At 49.7% G+C, this 19,989-nt stretch overlaps 1 protein-coding gene across 2 annotated transcripts in view; it reads left to right on the top strand.

Moving 5' to 3' along the window:
* The window catches only part of FYCO1 (FYVE and coiled-coil domain autophagy adaptor 1), an 80,158-nt gene that overhangs the window by 27,890 nt on the left and 32,279 nt on the right, over positions 1–19,989 (top strand). For both annotated transcript variants that reach the window (XM_033204706.1, XM_033204711.1), the window contains exons 8-14: positions 273–2,699; positions 3,878–3,970; positions 4,653–4,771; positions 6,709–6,876; positions 9,587–9,736; positions 10,509–10,720; positions 13,740–13,884. In XM_033204706.1, the coding sequence (XP_033060597.1) occupies positions 273–2,699; positions 3,878–3,970; positions 4,653–4,771; positions 6,709–6,876; positions 9,587–9,736; positions 10,509–10,720; positions 13,740–13,884 (3,314 nt within the window). The remainder of the gene's footprint in view (positions 1–272; positions 2,700–3,877; positions 3,971–4,652; positions 4,772–6,708; positions 6,877–9,586; positions 9,737–10,508; positions 10,721–13,739; positions 13,885–19,989) is intronic.

Here is a 19,989-nt window from a genome sequence, read left to right as displayed (position 1 = left end):
CTATTAAAAGCTGAAGAAGGCTGGATGGGAAAAGCAAGTCTGTATCTCAGTGGAGCTCACATAGGTGGCCTCCTGGCTTTGGAATGTGCTGCTGAATGTGTGGCAGATGCTTTGAGCAAAGGGATTCTAGTCTTTTGAATAGCTCTTTAGACTAACCTTAGGGCAAGTAATGCGCGTATTTTTACCTCTGCTCTCATTAAACTCTAAAGCTTTTCTGAGTAGCCCTGTAGCTTCATCCCAAAGCCACTTGTCTTTTGTGTTTTTCTTCCCAGACTCAAGAGATGGTGTCCAACTTTGACCTGAACAGCCCCCTAAACAACGAGGCATTGGAGGGCTTTGATGAGATGCGACTAGAGCTGGACCAGTTGGAGGTGCGGGAGAAGCAGCTACAGGAGCGCATGCAGCAGCTGGACAGAGAGAACCAGGAGCTGAGGGCAGCTGTTAGCCTGCAAGGGGAGCAACTGCAGACAGAGAGGGAGAGGGGGCGCACTGCAGCAGAGGACAACGTTCGCCTCACTTGCTTGGTGGCTGAGCTCCAGAAGCAGTGGGAGGTCACCCAGGCCACCCAGAACACTGTGAAGGAGCTGCAGACATGCCTACAGGCCCTGGAGCTAGGAGCAGCAGAGAAGGAGGAGGACTACCACACAGCCCTGCGGCAGCTGGAGTCCATGCTGCAGCCCTTGGCACAGGAGCTTAAGACCACACGGGACTCACTGGGCACGAAGAACCAGCATTTAGCCAGCATCCCAGACTGGCTAGCCATGGCTCAGCAGAAGGCAGATACAGCACTAGACACAAAAGGCCAGCAAGAACCTATTCCCAGTGATGCGGCCCAGGAGATTCAGGAGCTAGGGGAGAAGCTTCGAGCCCTAGAAAGGGAGAGAACCAAGGTCGAGGAGGTCAACAGACAGCAGAGTGCCCAGCTGGAGCAGCTGGTCAAGGAGCTGCAGCTGAAGGAGGATGCCTGGGCCAGCCTGGAGCGCCTGGTGAAGGAGATGGCCCCACTCCAGGAGGAGTTGTCTGGGAAGGGACAGGAGGCAGACCAGCTCTGGCGACAGCTACAGGAGTTGCTGGTGCACTCGAGCTCCCGGGAGCAGGAGCTAGCAGAGTTGAGGCAGGAGAAAAAACAGCAACAGGAGGAAAAGGAGCTGCTGGAGCAGGAGGTCAGGTCCCTGACCCGGCAGTTGCAGTTCCTAGAGACCCAGCTGGCACAGGTGAGCCAACATGTGAGTGACCTGGAGGAGCAGAAGAAGCAGCTCATCCAGGACAAAGACCACCTCAGCCAGAAGGTCGGTGCACTCGAGCGGCTTGCTGGGCAGCCCGGCCCAGAACTGCCAGTGGCAGGTGGAAAGAATGAGGCCCTGGTCCCTGTGAACTCCAGTCTGCAAGAGGCCTGTGGGAAGCCAGAGGAGGAGCAGAAGGGCCTGCAGGAGGCACAGTTAGACGATACCAAGGTGCAGGAGGGCAGCCAGGAGGAAGAGCTCCGGCAGGCCAACAGGGAACTGGAGAAGGAGCTGCAGAATGTGGTCGAGCGTAACCAGCTCCTGGAGGGCAAGCTGCAAGCCCTGCAGGCCGATTACCAGGCTTTGCAGCAGCGGGAAGCAGCCATCCAGGGCTCCTTGGCCTCCCTGGAGGCTGAGCAGGCCAGCATCCGGCACTTGGGCGACCAGATGGAGGCAAGCTTGCTGGCTGTAAGGAAGGCCAAGGAGGCCATGAAAGCCAAGGTGGCCGAGAAGGAGGCCACTCTGCAGAGCAAGGAGGATGAGTGCCAGCAGCTGCAGGAGGAGGTGGAGCAGTGCCGTCAACTGGCAGAGGCCCGGCACAGAGAGCTTAGGGCTCTTGAAAGCCAGTGCCAGCAGCAGACCCAGCTGATTGAAGTCCTCACCGCAGAGAAAGGCCAACAGGGAGTTGGCCCACCCCCCGACGATGAAGCCCGTGAGCTGGCTGCCCAGCTGGCCCTGTCTCAGGCGCAGCTGGAAGTCCATCAAGGGGAGGCCCAACGGCTGCAGGCTCAGGTGGTGGACCTCCAGGCCAAGATGCGGGCAGCTCTGGATGACCAGGACAAGATGCAGAGCCAGCTAAGCATGGCTGAGGCAGTCCTGAGGGAGCACAAGACCCTTGTGCAGCAGCTGAAGGAGCAGAATGAAGCCCTTAACAGAGCCCATGTCCAGGAGGTGCTGCAGTGCTCAGAGCGTGAAGGGGCACTGCAGGAGGAGAGGACCAGTGAGGCCCAGCAGAGGGAGGAGGAGCTGCGGGCCCTGCAGGAGGAGTTGTCCCAGGCCAAATGCAGCTCCGAGGAAGCACAGCTGGAGCACGCTGAGCTGCAGGAGCAGCTGCACCGGGCCAACACGGACACAGCCGAGCTGGGCATCCAGGTTTGCACACTGACCATGGAAAAGGAGCAAGTGGAGAAGGCACTGGCCTGTGCTGTCCAGGAGCTCCAGGACGCCAAAGAGGCAGCCTCAAGGGAGCGAGAGGGCCTGGAACGCCAAGTAGCTGGACTGCAGCAAGAGAAGGAGAGCTTGCAGGAAAAGCTGAAGGTGGCCAAAGCAGCAGCCGACTCACTGCCTGGCCTGCAGGCCCAGCTCACCCAGGCTGAGCAGCGGGCCCAGAGCCTCCAAGAAGCTGCACGCCAGGAGCTCGACACCCTCAAGTTCCAGCTGAGCGCTGAAATCATGGAGTACCAGAGCAGACTTAAGGTAATCCTAGCTTCAACCACTTGGGCCTACCCATCTCCCTGGGCAGGCCTGGTGGGTCCGTGGGAGGATGCACCTTCAGCCATGAGGCAGATGAGGGCTGGAGAATGTACTGTGGGTGCAAGCAAACACCTTGTGGCCCTGTCCTGCTATCACAGCTCACAGTAGCATCTTTCTCTCTGCAGGAACATGTTAGGGCCAGAACATTTGGAGTGATACCTTAGCCCAGAAGTCTAAACTCAGGACCACTGCAAACAAGATTAGCCCACACAGAAGTTTTTAAAATTAGTAGCCAACATTGAAAGAGCAGGGTGTTTACAAATACAGTTTGAGGGCTTCTTTTGAAACCTCAGAAGATCCGAAAGCCTGCATCCTCACCCTGCCCCCTCCCCGTGGCAGCAGTCAGCAGGAACCTGAGGGTATCTGCCCACTTTAAAGGAGGCACACATCCTCTGAACTTTTCCTTACACTGGTTTTTGTACTTGCCCAGCCCCCCACCCCGCCCTGGGCATGTGAGTGTGAGAACACTGACTTGGCCTCTAAAACCCCTTCTGAGCGCTAGCAGTTCACAGCTGCCTCACGTCCTAGCTCTGGGTTCTTAATGAATAACCAACCCCATCAGGTGCTCTCCTGACAGCAGATACAGGGTAGGGAACCAGCTTATTTCGTTTTTACAAGGCCCTTGGGACAGACAAGTTAATGAGATGAGCAGTTAATATGTCTCTTTGCTAGTGCACAAAGATGAAGGGTTAAGGACTGTTTAGATTGAAGACATGGCAGAATGGCCTGGGGCTTTGATTTCCATGGCTTGCCACTAGTCTGTCTGCATCAAGGTCTGTGCACTCTCAGGCTACTCCTAACACTCCTCTTTGAGGCAGCTCCACTGCACTGCCACAGATGTGCCTCCCCACCCAGTGCCATACCACCCCGTGAAACTCCATGTGGCTCATAGCCAACCTTTTCCCTTGCAGAAATTAAGTTTTAAGTTTGGGGACCAGGCTAAGTCTCTTTTCTTAGTAAGCTTGAAAGTATTTCACTATTAATAAGCCCAAAGCTCATTGAGGAGCCAGTTTGCAGGGAAAAAGAGAAAGGCAGCTTGGTTTTATCTATTTGGGTGATGGGGCTGAGGGATCCTCAGAGCAATGACCCTACATTTATGATCCATTTCTTATCCTCTCTAGAATGCTGGCGAGGAGTCCAGGAGCCTCAGGGGCCAGCTTGAGGAGCAAGGCCGGCAGCTGCAGGCTGCCGAGGAAGCTGTGGGGAAGCTGAAGGTAGGCTCTGGTGATATGGACCTCTCAGGGAGAGGGCATCTGGTGTGGTTTTGACTGGATCATTTAAGAGGGCTCCCTGCATGCCTCCAGATTCCCAAGCTAAAGCCGTCCTCAGTTTACCTTTGTAGACACCCTCAGTTTGTACCCTGACCCCCTCCATCCATTCCCTGGACACCTGGTTGGAGCTGCCAAATGCAGAAAGGAAATAAGGGCCATGGAAATCAAAGCCCCAGGCCATTCTGCCATGTCTTCAATCTAAACAGTCCTTAACCATCTCTATAGGTGATCACCAGCCAATGATTCTAAAATGGGCAGGAGCAGGGGTGGCACTGGTCCCACAGTCTTCAGAGCAGTGACTTGTCCAAGTGAATCCTGCTCCCTGCCATCCTTACCTTCAGTGTCACCCTGGGAATTCTGGTACCTGCCACTTGCCAACCACCTTAACTAGTTGCAGTTGAGGCCCCACAAATATAGAGCAGAGATTCATGGCCTCTTGAACTTAATAGAAAATAACCCTCCATTTAGAAGTGACCCAGCCAGAGGGGGGTGATGGCACACCAGCCACTTTATGGTACGTTGCATGAGCTTCTGCAAGATGGGGTAGATGGCACACCAGCCACTTTATGGTACATTGCATGGGCTTCTGCAAGCTGAGTGTCTTCTCCCTGATGTCCTGTGCCAGGCCACCCAAGCAGACATGGGAGAGAAGCTGAGCTGCACCAGCAACCATCTTGCAGAGTGCCAGGCGGCCATGCTGAGGAAGGACAAGGAGGGGGCTGCCTTACGTGAAGACCTAGAAAGGTTAGTCACAGTCCACCTACGCAGCTGTCGCTAGTCTTCAGGGAAGGAGTGTTTGGTCTTGTCATTTAGAAAGTCAGTCACTCATGTTAGGTTTAGGAAGTCCTTTTGCAAGAAAAGCCACAAACTCAGAAAGTGCTTGGGCTGGAAGCATGCCACAGAGAACCTGGCTGCCTGCCCATCCCAACCTATACACGGCTAAAGCACCTTTCTCCTAACTTGATTTTCTTCTCTCTGGCAGTGCATACTTGAGTAACTGCAAGCTTTGGAAAAACTAAAATGAAATAAAAGTTAGATCATAATAATAATGGTAATAGTAACAGCATATATTTAAATAATGCTGAAAACGTGGCAGGCTCTGTTTTGACTACTTTGCATACATTTACCCATGTAATCCTCCTAACAGTCCTATGAGGAAGGTGTTATCATCTATCCCCATTTTAATGGATGAGGAAGATGAGTGTGCCAAGGACCAGGATCAGCCTGTCTTTGTGCAGACTCTCTGATGCCGTATCTGTGGAGAGCAGATCACGCTGCCATCCCAAGGCCTCCTTGACCCCCTCATTTTCAGACTTGGGGCCATGTGGAGTTGTGAGCCTAGGTCCACCATGCGGTCATGGAACCCAGCTAGTTGAGCCAGGACCTGATTAAGAAAAGGTGTAACAGGGAGGGAGACCTAATTTTTAAAAGGTGTAGCAGAAAGGAGGAGTTGCCAGAATCCAACTGCATGTGTGCCACCAGCAAAGATAAGCACACCGAATTGTCCCAAGTCTCTAACTTCTCTATTTATCTATTACCTCTTCCCAACACCTGCCTTCTAGGCCTGGGCTTCGGCTTAGTGGGACATCCAGGATATCTTTGACATTCAGTAACCTAGACATACATTTCCTTTCATCTTACCCTTCCAGTGTTCAGATCCTATAGGGCACTGGCTGCCCTTAGTTAAGTCATGTTCATGTGACAATTTAAACAGAGCCTGAGTTGGTGGCATGAAAACATGATATAACAGTGGTTATTTGTAACATCTCAGAGGATTTGTTTCAGTTGTTCCAAGCTGCACAGTCTATCTGCCAACTTATTTTATTCAGTGTATGTGTGTGCATGCACACACGTACACCACCTGTGTGTGTGGGTGCACCTATAAGCCCATTTTGGTGGACAGGGTCTAGTAAACAACTTCCTGGCAACTTTATACTAGATGTGGAAGGTATAAATTAATCAGTCTCTCTGCAGAACCCTTTGTTTAATGGAGCTTTTATTATGTCCCACTGGACCATCCTTGGAAAACCACTGCCTTAGGAGATAGCTGCATTAAAAATGGAGTGGGTGGGTGAGGAAGACAGCAAGATTCAGCCAGCTTCCTCTGCTGAAGACTGAGACACACTGCAGCACCCAAAACGGAATTCCTTGGGCCTCAGGGGGGCTATCAGGTAGAACAGCTGGCAGTGCAGATTAAGACTGAGCACCTGCTGTGGGCCCAGCACCATGCCCCATGTGTAGAGTCCCAGGGACATACGGAAGACAGGCCCTCCTCCGTGTGGCCACCTCCAGGAAACTACACCTCAGCTCTGCCTGTCCTGACTCCTTTCTCCTCCTGCTCATCCTCCCCATCACCAGCCCATGAGCCTTGTCTATCAGGCTTCTCTTGCAAGCCCAGCCCCTGTCCAGGAGCCAAGGGGTGCAGAGTACTATTCACTTAGGGTGCTTCTGGCAACCTGGGGTCAGCCTCCTCTCCCTCCAAGGATACCCCTTTGTATGTGGGGGTTCCCCTCAAAAGCTAGGGAACTGCATAACCTGTGAGCAGATACCTGTGAGCAGTACCGAGGGGCTCCTTCATGGCGGGGGCAGTAGCACCCCTCATTAGAGTCCTGGGTGAGCCCAGAGGCCTGGGAAAGCTGGAAGTTCTGGTTAATCAAGAAAACTTACCACTCCTCCCCCAGGACCCAGAAGGAACTCGAAAAAGCCACAACAAAAATCCAAGAGTATTACAACAAACTCTGCCAGGAGGTGACAAACCGCGAGAGGAGTGACCAGAAGATGCTTGCTGACCTGGATGACCTCAACAGAACCAAGAAGTATCTCGAGGAGCGGCTGATAGAGCTGCTCAGGTGAGTGCTGTGTCAAACCAGCAGCTGGGGTTTTCCCCACACTTGGGTTTTCTCTAAAAAAATGCAGCTGTTCTTGAAAGCATACTTCAGAAATTTCCCCATTTTCTTGCCCCTCTCTCAGGAGCCCCTCTCTCCTCCTCCATCTCACTTTCCCCAGTACTAGAGTCCCAAACTCTAGTGCCTGCAGGTACCAGGCAGCTGATATAAGTGGGAGCTGGGTCAGGAGGGGACTGTGAGAAACGGGGGACACAGTTGGGCTCTACTTCTGCCACATCAGGCTTGGCCCAGAACTGCTAGACCACCTTTCTTCTCAAGAGAAGGTGGAAACCTGGATTTTAATGTGAAGTGTCCTGATTTTTTAATCCTGACAAGTCATTCAAAACTTATTTTAACTTTTCCTTATGGAATTTTCAAATATACAAAAATAGAATCATGTAATACACCTCCCAGCTTCAGCAGTGTTCAGCTCAGGGCCAACCTGTCACCCGGCTTCAACAGTGTTCAGTTCAGGGCCAGTCTTGATTGATCTGTAGACCCACCTGTTTACCCACCTTCCCAGATTTTGAAGCAAATCCCACACATATCATTTCATCCATAAATATTTCAGTATGTACCTCTCCAGGGTAAGGACTCTTTTATTTTCTATTTTTTGAATTTTTTTTTTCATTTTTGAGGCAGGATCTCACTCTGTTGCCCAGGCTTGAGTGCAGTGGCGTGATCTTGGCTCACTGCGACCTCTGCCTTCTGGGTTCAAGCGATTCTTGTGCTTCAGCCACCCGAGTAGCTGGGATTACAGGCACACATCACCACTCCCAGCTAATTGTTATATTTTTAGTAGAAACAGGGTTTCACCATGTTGGGCAGGCTGGTCCTGAATTCCTGGCCTCAAGTGATTTGCCTGCCTCAGACTCCCGAGTGCTGGGATTACAGGCCTGAGCCACCAAGCCTGGCCCAGAACCCTCCATTTTAAACAACCACAGTGTCCTTATTATACCTTAAGAAATGAAGTATAGTTTCTTAATATCATCAAGTGTCTAGTCAGTTTCAAATTTTTCCGATTGCCTTAGAATTTTTTCAGGTTGTTCTAATCAGGATCTAAATTAGATTCATCTGTTGCAATTGATTTGTCTCTTACATCCCTTTTAGTCAATGGGTTTCCCTATCATCTCTCTACTTTTGCTGATTGCATCCTCATGGTGTCATTTAACACGATGATCCATCCCTTGCATTTCCTGTGAGTCCATAGATAGAACTATTGCAGTGGTTCTCAATCCTGGCTACATATTAGAATCACTAGGGAAGTAATTTTAAAATGCCCATGTCCAGGCCCCGCCCAGACTAACTGAATTGGAATTTCTGGGAGTGAGACTCAGACACCAGTGAGCCAGAGCTGAGAACCATCATTCTACTGGCAGCTTGCTTAGACTCAGGTTCAAAATTTTGGCAAGAAGCCTTCATAGAATTGGTTTGTAGTTTGGGATCTTTCTTTCAAGAGGCACATACAATCTAATTAGCCCTCTTTTTGTGATGTTAGCAGCACCATGGATCAGCAAAGCCTAGATACGCTAATTCATTAAGTGTTATAAAACGGTGATATTAAAATTACAACCAATTTGAAAGTTTAAAAACTCTGCCTTCTTATCATCAATATACAGAGTTAGAACTCAGGGTATTTGTGACCTGAGGGGTGTGATGGAAAATACCAGCTCCTGGCAGCATTCCACCTTCCCAAAGTGTGGATGGACCAGCCTAGAGAATGAGGCTGCTTCAGAGAATGAGTCTTCCTGCTTCCCAACAATTTCAAGTGGCCTTGAAAAAGCCAGTCAAGCCCATGTTCAAGCTTTTTTATTTAAGGCAAAAGATCTGGGGTTGATTGAGAGTTCCTGGTCAGTGACGGAGCCTGTATCGCTTAGGACCTGAGTGGCTCAGGTGTCACATTACTGGTGGCTGAGGAGCTGTTAGAGCTGCATTAGCCCTGAGGATGCTGACTGGGCTTCATATGAGAAAGAACTAAACTTCCCATGTCAGAAACCATCAAGCCTGAAAATGCTCATTAGTGTCCCTGAGGAAGCCTCTGTTCACATCCCCCACCCCCACTTCATCAGGCACATTCTGACACTGCCAGACCTTTCTGGAAAGCCTCACACTTCTTTCAGTCTGGCTTCCGGAGTGACCTTACCATCTCTCTGAGGGGCAGAGGAGGCTAACATCTGATCAGATTTTTCACGCTAGGAAATCTTTGATCTTCTCCACTGATTCATTGTTACTTGGATCAACCATAGAAACATAAAGGGCCCCAAGCACATTAAGATTCAGGTGGGGAGTACATTCATGGTCCTTGGGCTTACTGCACGTAGACAGTCGGCATGGCGGCACGTTTTAGCTTAAACTCCCAGTGGTCCCCAGCACTGTTGTTTAGGTGCCTGAGTGGTGGCCCTCGTTGGTGCTGGCAGCTCTTTGCAGTTGACATTGCCTTCTGTTGTACATATTTTGCCTCCCGCGTGTTCTCACACATGTGGTGTCAGTTAAGTCTGCATGTCGGGGGAGATGGAGGAGACCTAGCGTGGGCTGGGGCATATTTCCAAGGTGAAAGTGAATTTTCTTTCTATGACTTAGGAAATTTGATACCAGTCTTTTGAAATGAAGCAAGGATCATCCTATTGTTTTCATGGATTCTCTCTTCTTTTCTTCCAATGTGGTTTCGTCCCAGGGACAAGGATGCTCTCTGGCAGAAGTCAGATGCCCTGGAATTCCAGCAGAAGCTCAGTGCTGAGGACAGGTGGCTCGGAGACACGGAGGCAAACCACTGCCTCGACTGCAAGCGGGAGTTCAGCTGGATGATGCGGCGGCACCACTGCAGGTCAGCAGGGGGCTCGTGGGTTGGCACCAACACGCTGGTGGGGCCCAGGACCAGCACAGAGAGCTCCGAAAGAGGACTCTGTGATAGGTGTTGGTACCATGGCTGACTGTTTAGGAAGAGCACATTGCATTTTGGCTTTAAGGGAACCAGGTGAGGAAAGTGTATTAGTTGGGATCCTAACAAGACACTCAGGGCTCCCTGAAAGAAAGAATACAGAGATGTGGATGGAGTTAGGGGTCCCCACAGGGATGGGGCATACCCAGAGACTAACAGTTCTTCTACCATTCCTGTAGGGACCAGAGGGGAGCAGCGTTACTGGAAGCCAGCAAGAGCTGGCCTGAAACCTCACTAGAGGAACACAGGCAGTGCCAGGGACACAAAGGCCAGAGAAGGATGGATAAAGATGAATCTCGGGCTGGGCTGGGGGCAGGTGCAGAATAATCAGCGTAGCTGTGAAGGTCTGTGGTCTCTTAGAGCCTTAGCTTCTGAAATATGGGAGGCATACCTACAGCTTGGTGCCAGGGAAGGTGGGCTCAGCCATACTTTATCTCCCTGCCTCCCAGGACCTTAGGAAATAAACCATGCTTTCACCAAGCTGACAAGAAGGCTTTGTTGGAATCCTGTGAAATGAGCTCATGGCCACATCCTAACGTGGGGGCAGAGCTAGGTCTGATGAGAGTCACATGGCATCCAGAGCCCAGTTTGGGTGCTGAGCAGATCACACAAGATCATAGTGTATCATCCTCACAGCCTGGGCTTGTTTTGTTCCCAGGATATGTGGCCGCATCTTCTGTTACTACTGCTGCAACAACTACGTCCTGAGCAAGCACAGTGGCAAAAAGGAGCGTTGCTGCCGAGCCTGTTTCCAGAAGCTCAGTGAAGGCCCTGGCTCCCCTGATAGCACTGGCTCAGGCACTAGCCAGGGAGAGCCCAGCCCTGCACTGTCACCAGCCTCACCTGGGCCCCAGGCCACAGGAGGCCAAGGTCAGTCTCCTGCTTCTACTACCTACTATGTTCTCTAGATGCCACTCCCACCCTCCATCCCGCTTGTTGTGGCTAGTTAGTGCTAATAAGCTGAATTCAGTGTTTTCTAAACTTAGGTATTAAAGAGGTGCTAAAATATATTACCACCAACTTGAGACTTTCATTTTGATATATTAGGATTGAAAGAGAATTGAAAAAGGAATAACTTTGTCCTGATAAGATTCAGTGTGATTTAACCTGACGTCTACGTACCTCTTAATGCACATCCATGAAATACACTGCACGCTTTGGAGAATGCTGTCTACCAGAGCCGCAGCCTTGGCATCCAGAGTAACTCAAGGCTAGGAGTTGTGTCCAAGGCTAGGAACCATCCATATCCTTCAGTCTCTTCCTGAAGTTGGCTCTTCTTTCATGTCCAAGGAGGGTGTAATCTCCTTTGTGTCCTCCCACTCAGCCCAATGAAGGAAGTAGTTTGAGTTCTGCTGCTTCTGTTTTGAGCACACCCTAACAGACAGGCCTGGGCTGCCCTTCGGGGCACTGGACTTTGGATGTGGAGCACAGGGAGGCAGAGCTGAGATGGCACAGGCAGAAGTGGTCTCAGCTTGTCTCTGCTTGAGCATCATTGCCATCTGCAGTTGGTCCCTGTGAACTCCTCCTTGGCCTCTCTCTGGATGCAGGCCAGCCAGCCTTTAGAAATACTGTTCTTTCCTCTTTTGTTTCAGTGGATTACCAGGTGGTTAGCAGGCCCCATTATGTTGTTGGGTACAAAAAACTGATGAGGATGGGGAGCGTACTTTGCACAGCTATAGTTTTATCTTCTTCAAAGCTTTTGCCCATTTTAAAATGATTTTTAATATTGAATTTGGAGAGTCCTCTGTATATTCTCTACGCAAGTTCTTTGTCAGATATGTATTTTTCAAGTATTTTTTCACAATCTATAGCTTGTCTTTATATTTTCTTTCAAAGAGCAAAAAAGTCTTCAAAGAGCAGAAGTATATCATTTTAATGAGGTCCAATGTATCAGTTTTTTTCTGTTATGTATAAATGTTTTTCTTTTTGTTGTCATGTCTAGCTTTACTTAGCCCAAAGACTCACAGACCTTCTTCTGTTGTCTCTTAGAAGTTTTATAGCTTTAGCTTATACATTTAGGACTGTGATTCATTTTCAGTTATCTTTGTGTGTGGTGCAAGGTGTGAATAGAGATTCATCTTTTTGTATGGTTGTCCAGTTATTTCAACACCATTGATTGAAAGGCTGTTCTTTGTACCTTTGTCAAAAACCGATTTTATTTTTTTTTTTGATGCTGCCATGAGAAAGTAAGCAATTGACCTTATACGTGTGGATTTATATCTGGACTTTTATTCTATTCCATGTATCTATGTGCCTATTCTTTTACCAATACCAAACTGTTATGATGACCATAGTTTTATAAAGCATCTTAACCTCACGTAGAGTGATTCCAGTTTTGTTCTTTATCAAAGTATTGGCTATTCTAGGTTTTTTGTTTTTCTATATAAGTTTTAGAATCAGTTTGTCAATTTCTACAAAAATCCTGGTAATATTTAAATTGAGATTGCATTGAATCTCTAGTTCAGTTTGGGGAGAATTGACATCTTAATAAAATTGACTCAGTCCATGAACATGTTATAACTTTCTATTTATTTAAGTCTTCGGTTTCTGTCAGTGGACATCATTTTAGATCCCTGTTGTCTGCTTTCCCTTCCCTGTGCCAGCCTTGCAAGGCAGGTTCAGGAGTGTGGCTGGGTCTATCGAAAAAAACCAATCCCTGGCCCCTTTTTTCAGCCCATGCCTCAAGCTCTCTATTATACAGACTTGAGACAAGAAGAAGAACTTCACTTCTAAAGCAGGGCCTGTCTTACTGGTCATGTGGCAGGTCTAGCTGGGAACTTTAAGCTCGCATGAACCATTTTTCTTGCTGAACACCCCAGGAACTTTGCATGGGCTTGCCCTGACTCGTTAGTGACCACAGAGTGCTCAGGTCACTTGTTTTGGTTTTTGACATTTCATGTCTGCTCATTTTCAATTTTTGATTTATTATTTATTTATTTATTTATTTTTGAGACAGAGTCTTGCTCTATTTCTCAGGCTGGAGTGCAGTGGTATGATCTTTGCTCACTGCAACCTCTGCCTCCTGGGTTCATGTGATTCTCATGCCTCAGCTTCCTGAGTAGCTGGGATTACAGGTGCCTGCCACCAAACCTGGCTAATTTTTTATTTTTAGTAGAGACAGGTTTTCACCATGTTGTCCAGGCTGGTATTGAACTCCTGGCCTCAAGTGATCCACCCGCCCCGGCCTCCCAAAGTGCTGGGATTACAGGCATGAGCCACCGCACCCAGTCTTTTTTTCTTTTTGCCTCAAACCTGCTCTCACATTTTTCCATGACATGTGCTGGAGAGTGTTTGTGGGCAGATGACTGGTACAGGAACATTCCTACAGTGGCCTTCCTACTAAGTGGCTTACACAGTCGGACACAAGGCCCCTGGCTGGAAACCCAGTGCCTGCTGCAAGTCCTTGAGCACTTGGAGGTTCTTGCCCACACATCAATGGATTAAGGGAAAATGCAGGTCAGACAGACTCCTGCTTTCAAAAATACATGAATAAGTACTGCCTGTGTCTTATGGAGCAAGGATTTAGTGGCATAGAAGTGTGTTTTCTGTTATTAGGTTCTTTCTTAATAAGATTTTTCCTTCTAAATAAGGGACCTCAGAGAATATGCAAGAGGTTGAAACCTCTCTAAGCCTCTGACTTTGAGAAGTCTCTTAGGTTGTACATTCCATTTCATCTGTAAGCCTTCCTCTACTTTTTTGGAATGTCCCAGCAACCAACCATTTCTCTCAACTCTGGACAGAATAGCTGTCAGTTGAGTGACCAATTAAATTGTGCCTCAGCCGCTTGTTCTGCATAGCTGCACTCTCTCACTTTCCCAAAGGCCGTTACCCAGCCTGTGCATAACAGTGTATTATGTCTCTTCTCTCCTGATCTGCCTCTGCTGCCCAGGAGCAAATACAGACTACAGGCCACCGGACGACGCTGTGTTTGATATCATCACAGATGAGGAATTGTGCCAGATACAGGAGTCTGGCTCCTCGTTGCCTGAAACACCCACTGAAACTGATTCTCTTGACCCAAATGTGGCTGAACAGTGAGTAGAGGTCACCCCCATTTCCTGAGTGCTCATTACAGGCCTGGCCCCTGTGCTTTCTTATCAAAGGATGAGGAAAGTGAGACACTGGAAGCAGGACTGACTGTCCTTGCCTAAGGGAAGGTGCCTGAGAACAGTGCTTGTGATGGCCTTGAAGAGCATCAGCGCTCAGAAAGTGGTCAGTGTTGAGCCTTGCAGAGAGCTCCTGGGAGATGTCAGTGGCCCCAGGTTTCAGCATCACCATTAAGGCCTGTCTTTCTTGGCTTGAGCGACTGTATTAGTTTGCTTGGGTGCTGCATAAAATACCACAGACCGGGTGGCTTAAATAACAGAAATTTACCTTCTCACAGCTCTGGAGGCTGGAACTGCAAGGTCAGATGCTGGCAGGGCTGGTTTCCTGTGAGGTGCTTCTCCTTGGCTTGCAAATATTTGCCCCCTTGCTGCCTCTTCGTGTGGCTGTCCCTGTTGCATGTCTGGTGTGTCTCCATGTCTCTCAATCTCCCCTTCTTATAGACACTGGTCCATTGGATTAGGGCCCACCCTAACAGCATCATCTTAACTTAATCATTCCTCTACAGGCCTCATCTCCAAATGCAGTCACAGTCTGAGGTACTGGTGCTTAGGGCTTCAGCATGTGAATAATTTGGGGCATGGGGAGACAATTCAGCCTATAACAGCAACCCTTGCTGGACCACCTTTGGCAGTTGCTCAGAGCAACATGCTGCTCTTTAAAAGCCTTGCTCTCAGGCCCCTGTGCTCTTGGTCTTGCTCACCTTACCACCTACCCACTTGGCTTGCCGAGTGATGAAGGTAGAGTGTGGCTTAGTGCTAATGGAATGAAGCATGCCCTAGGGACCACAGGAATGTAGGGGTTGGGAGAACACTACAGGCTAATACTGTCAGGAAACGCATCAGAGCAGGGGTGTCCATTCTTTTGTCTTCCCTGGGCCACACTAGAAGAATTGTCTTGGGCCACACATAAAATAACACTAACGATAGCTAATGAGCTTAAAAAAATATCGCCCTCCCCCCAGAAAAAATTTCATATCGTTTCAAGAAAGTTTATGAATTTCTGTTGGGCAACATTCAAAGTTCTGGGCTGCATGCAGCCTGTGGGCCATGGGTTGGATAAGCTTGCTTCAGAGGAAGATGTTCCAGGAAGGGAAGGCAAGGCCCAAAGTCACAGAGGAAACACTGAGTAGAGGCTGTCTTGGGTCTTGAGTTTGGTGATTGGCTTCGTCCATGAAGCTCCAGCACAGTGAGTTTAGTTCATCTTTTGGAAACACTAATCAGGCTTGGTAAGGATGCCATGAGAAACGAAGCTCGGATTTAGTTGCAATTGTCTCTGATAGATGAGTCCTCTCAGAGGTCCCTTTAGCTGCAGATAAACTCACCCAAAGCCTCGAAGTCTTAGCAGTAAGAAAAATATGGACAGGCCTATTACTCTATACCCTGTGGAACCCAAGGGACTTTCCACTCACCTAGCCTGCACTTTGCCCTAGCACTGGTATTTTATGCTGCTTTTAATCAGTGGCCTGGATCCACTGAACCTTCCTGACTGCTGCAAGAATGCTGCAGCTTACATAGGCGAGCAGGCTTCCGAGGGCCAAAGCAGCCATGGCAAGGATATCCTTAAGTACTTATTCTCCCTTGGCCTTCTCATTTTTCTAGTGTAGCTATTTGCCAACAAGGTTTTCAAGGAGAGTTTTACAAGGTCAGTTTTTAAAAATATGAATTGTATAAAGTACCACCATATTAAAATGTCAAGAGTTTATGACATGAGACCCATAAGAAAAGGAGGTCCTTGCTTGATGTTTCTCAGCCCCTGTTGTCCGGCTTTAGAGCAGTTTACAAAAAAGCACTGGCTGTTCAGAACCTCAAGAAGGAATTTATGTGGGTCCCAGGTCCCAGACGTTTCTTGACCCATTTTCCCTCTAGTTAAGGACATTCTATGATGCTCCTGCCTCAACATTGAGATCTGCCCAGAATTCAGAGGAAGGCTAAGACTGATCTGTCAGATTGATCATTCAGGATTTCTGCTGCATGTCTTTACTCTTCATGACGCTGCCAGTGCAAGGGACTTTGGGCTTACTTGTATCTCCACAACCCTCTGTTCCCTGACTAGAGAATGACTGAACTCACCATGTTATAGCTTCATGGATAAAGCCAGCCTGATCACCAAACTCACCAGACCCAAGATCATCTCTACTACTGTTGCTTCTGTGACTTGAGGCTTTCCCTTTCCTTCCTGGGACACCCCTCCAACCCCTGACCATGTAAGTCTGCAGCGTTCTCCCAACCCCCATGGCTCAATGGTCTCTGGGGCATGTTCCGTTCCATTAGCACTAAGCCACACTCTGCCTCCATCACCTGGAAAGCCAAGTGGGTAGATGGTAGGAGGTAAAGTGAGCAGGACCGGGAACCTGGGGGCCTGGGAGGACATTCTGGCTTGAAAGTGTCTTGCTGCCTCCTCTAGCCTGAGTAAGAAAGTGACTGTCCTACAGCTCTCTCTCTCTTCTCACCCCTCACCTTCCCCTGCCCAGTAGGAACAAAAACAGAAGGCATTCTGACTGCTGACACATATGTGTGGTTTTGGTCTTGGGAAATCAGGAACTGTTCCAGGGAAAGGAAACTGCCAGTGTGCTGGTCCACGGCCACCAAGGCGGATATGGGACTAACTGATGGGAACCTATAATCCCTGCACTTCTGTTTTGATGAAGACCCACCCTTCCCAGTCAGTTAAAGGCTGCATTGTCAGATACTTTTTTTGTGCATTAGCTAGAGATAAACCTGAGCATTTCTGGAAGCTTTTTCCTACATTCTTTTTCTTCCTAAGTTTTAAGACCTAAACCGAAAACACCAAGAGTCTGAGAAAGTGTGGGAGATCTAGAGCCCTAGATTTGTGTAAGCATCCCTGGCAAGAAACTTCGGGAAAAAATAAGCAAATCCAAGGTAAGAAGGGATCCGGGAGAGATTAAACACTAAGTCCGAATTCGTGAGGAATATCAGGCCACTTGGAAGTAGTGTTGTTGAGAGTGATGCTGTTGAGCGCCTTCCTTGCACCAGCTGCTCTTACCCGTGACCTCACCAGTCCTTGTGCAGCCCATCAGGGAGTGGGAATTATCTCATTTTATAGGCAAAGAAGCTGAAGCCTCAGGAGGCTGGATAACTTCTGCTGTTGGAGGTGCCAGAACTAGGCTTTGGACTCCTCCCTCCGGTCCACTGGCTTAAAATTCATATGGAAGAGTTCAGCTCTCTTCTTTCCATCCCATGGCCCCATTTTGCCCATCTCCCCTGCCTTCATGTTCGCTCTTTCGCACACATACACAGTTTTGGGGCTAAGGAAGTTGTTTGCCTTGCCCCTCTTCCTGGCAGAGGTGGGTCAGAAAGGGGTCCCAAAGTTCAGCCTGCCAGGGAGATGTGGCCAGATGCTGGGACCCCCTAAGCAACCTCCCAGTGGTCCCTGTGCATGGCTCAGAGCTAGAATGGTTGTGCAGAGCAGGAGCACAGTCCCTGACTTCTGCAGAAAAGATGGTATTCATCATAGCCCTCTAGACACACCGGTGCACACCCCCTTTTCAGTCACTCGGGCTCACCCTCCACCATCTCCCTGACCAGGTGTCCAGCTGTTCTCTGGACTGAAGCACAGAAGGAAACCAAGCTCTTGTCAGCTGGTGAACCAGGCCTGTGGGGTAAGGGCTGTCAGGGGCACTGGGCTGTGGCCCCCTCAGCCTTTGCTCAGCCTCTACCCAGTCATGGCCTCCTTGAGGCCCGGCCTCCCCCTCTAGCTACCAGATGAACAGACAGTATGGTGGTGAAGAGCTGGAACTTTAGAATCAAACATGCCTGGTCTGCCACCTCGGGCTCCATGGCTCTAGGCTGTGCAGCCCACGAACTCAGTTTCCTCCCCTATACGGAAGAGACTGGAACAGCACTCAGCCCTAGGGGTGTTAGAAAGATTGCATGAGAACTGTGTGTGGAGCACTGAGCCCAGCCCAGTGCCTAAAGCCTGGGAAGACTTTCATGGAGGTATGTTGCTTTCCTGATGTTGTGTCATCAGGGGCTGAGCTGTGCATGCTACCGCTACCACCTCAGTACCTTGCACTGCGCAGCCCAGAGGTCTCCTCCAAGGAGGATCCTTCAGATACCCAGATGACCCTAAGTGAGCTTAAACTCTCGCACAGAAACAATCTCTGAACCCTCAGAGCGTCTTTGCCAGTAATTGCTTCAGAACAGGCGCTTCATGGTCAGAGTGTTTAGGGGAGCTGTGGTGGATTTGTCACCCACCAGGAGATTTGACGCTTGCTATCTCAGAAACAAAATGAGAACAGGATATGGTGAATGGTTAAGGTTACAAAGCCACCTTGCGCGTGGGCTTCCCCAAGATCTCTGCCTTCAGCTGAATACAGAGGTGGCAGGTACCCTGTGGCTTGTCAGTGGCAGGAAACCTTCCTGGAGCCAACATTTCTGGGCAAAGAAAGGCTGTTCAGTGAGGTTGTAGTCCTAGCTCTGTTGTATGAGCTTTGGCAGGCATTAATCTGTCTGAACTAGTTTTCTCATCTGAAAACGGGGATGATAGTGCCAGGCCTCCTACAAAATGGCATTAGTTACCAGGGACCAACAGGGACTAGGCAGCTGGAAGGAGGTGCTGCTTTGAGAGCCCCTTGGAGGAGGAGGCCAGAGTGACTGCCCTGACCACTCCTGGTCCCCATCCTCTTTGTTTTGCCTCCACCCCTCCAGTAGGGGTAGCTCCAGGCTTTTCTCTTCTGTGGCACCATGTCCTCAGTCCAGAACATCCACGGAGGACATCTGGGCCCCTAGCTCCCAGGTAGCCCCCAGAGTCAGTGTCATCTTGTGTTCCCCACATCTCAGATGATGTGGCCGTTAGTGGCCTCTGCCATATCTCTAAAGGGGTTGGAGCCCATAAGTACTGCAGCCACCCCCAGGTGTTGGGAACTTGGTAGGGAAATAGGGAAAGAGCACATCCTTTACCCTCCAACCCTGAGGCCACACCAAGGCAGTGTGTACTCAAGTAGAGCCCACACCCAGCCTGATCCCCTCCCACCAGGCCTCCAACACCATGTGCTGGTGTGGACAAGCGGAGGGGAGAGCCAAGTGGAAGGGAGAAGGGTGGGCTGAGGTTGGGAAATGGCTCTGCCCTGCACATGACCTCAGTCTGCTCTGTGGAATGGAGCCTGTACCGAAAGCATCTTCTGCTTCCTGGGCTGTGGTGTGGATGGAGTGAAATCAAGACATGAAGGCCTTCTGTAATCTGCATGTGCTGTGCCAGCGTTTATTCCCCTACCCAGGGGAGGGGGTTAGAAAACTGACATCTACTCCAAACAGTGGCAGGTAAGGGCCCAGAGGCATAGGATCAATTAGTGGCTGAGGAGGCAGGGAAGGCAAAGAAAGATTTTGCTGCTGTGCTGTTCCTGGGGCCAGGCAGGCAGGGCTTTCCTAAGCTACAAAAGGCCAGTGCAGGGACCCTGGGAGGGGGCGGGCACCTGGATAGGGAAAGTCCCACGGTCCCAGGTGGCTGCTTTTCTGTTGCTATGGCCAGGCAGGCCCGAGCATTGTGCTCACAAGCACCCCAGGAGGGAAAGCCACCATGAGCCAATGGTGTAGGTGGTGAACCAGGGCTTGGGTCGGGGTGCTGCATCACCTGCACAGGGGTACACAGTGGTGGAGCTGTCACTGAACACTGAACACTGTCAGAGTGAGCCCAGAGCCTGCATTTTTGTCACATCTTGCTGCATCTCTCCATGGGGACTCGTGGAGATGCTGCTGGGCCCTGTCTCCTGACTCTACTTCTGCCTCTGTCCCTTGGGCCAGGACACTGTCAGGGAAACCAGGGACGGGTGGCCCCTCTGTCAGAAGTGTTCCATGTTAACATGAATGCACAAAGGGGGAATGACAGAACTCTCTTTGAAAGCCACTTAAAAGATAAATGTTGCCTTGTCACCCTAAAAGGGCAGATTTTGTAGTTGAAGGAAGCACTCGGGGGTCCATGTGGCCTGAGGACAGTAAAACTCTGCTTGTAGATGCATTTAGACATGTTTATGAAACAGAAGGTAGGATCATGTGGGCTCTGAAAGGCCCAGCCTG

Source organism: Trachypithecus francoisi, unplaced genomic scaffold (assembly GCF_009764315.1).
Source record: "Trachypithecus francoisi isolate TF-2019V2 unplaced genomic scaffold, Tfra_2.0 Lachesis_group0, whole genome shotgun sequence".
Lineage (NCBI taxonomy): Eukaryota > Metazoa > Chordata > Mammalia > Primates > Cercopithecidae > Trachypithecus > Trachypithecus francoisi.
Note: the sequence above shows the minus strand (reverse complement) of the source record. Positions and strands in the feature narration are given on the sequence as shown.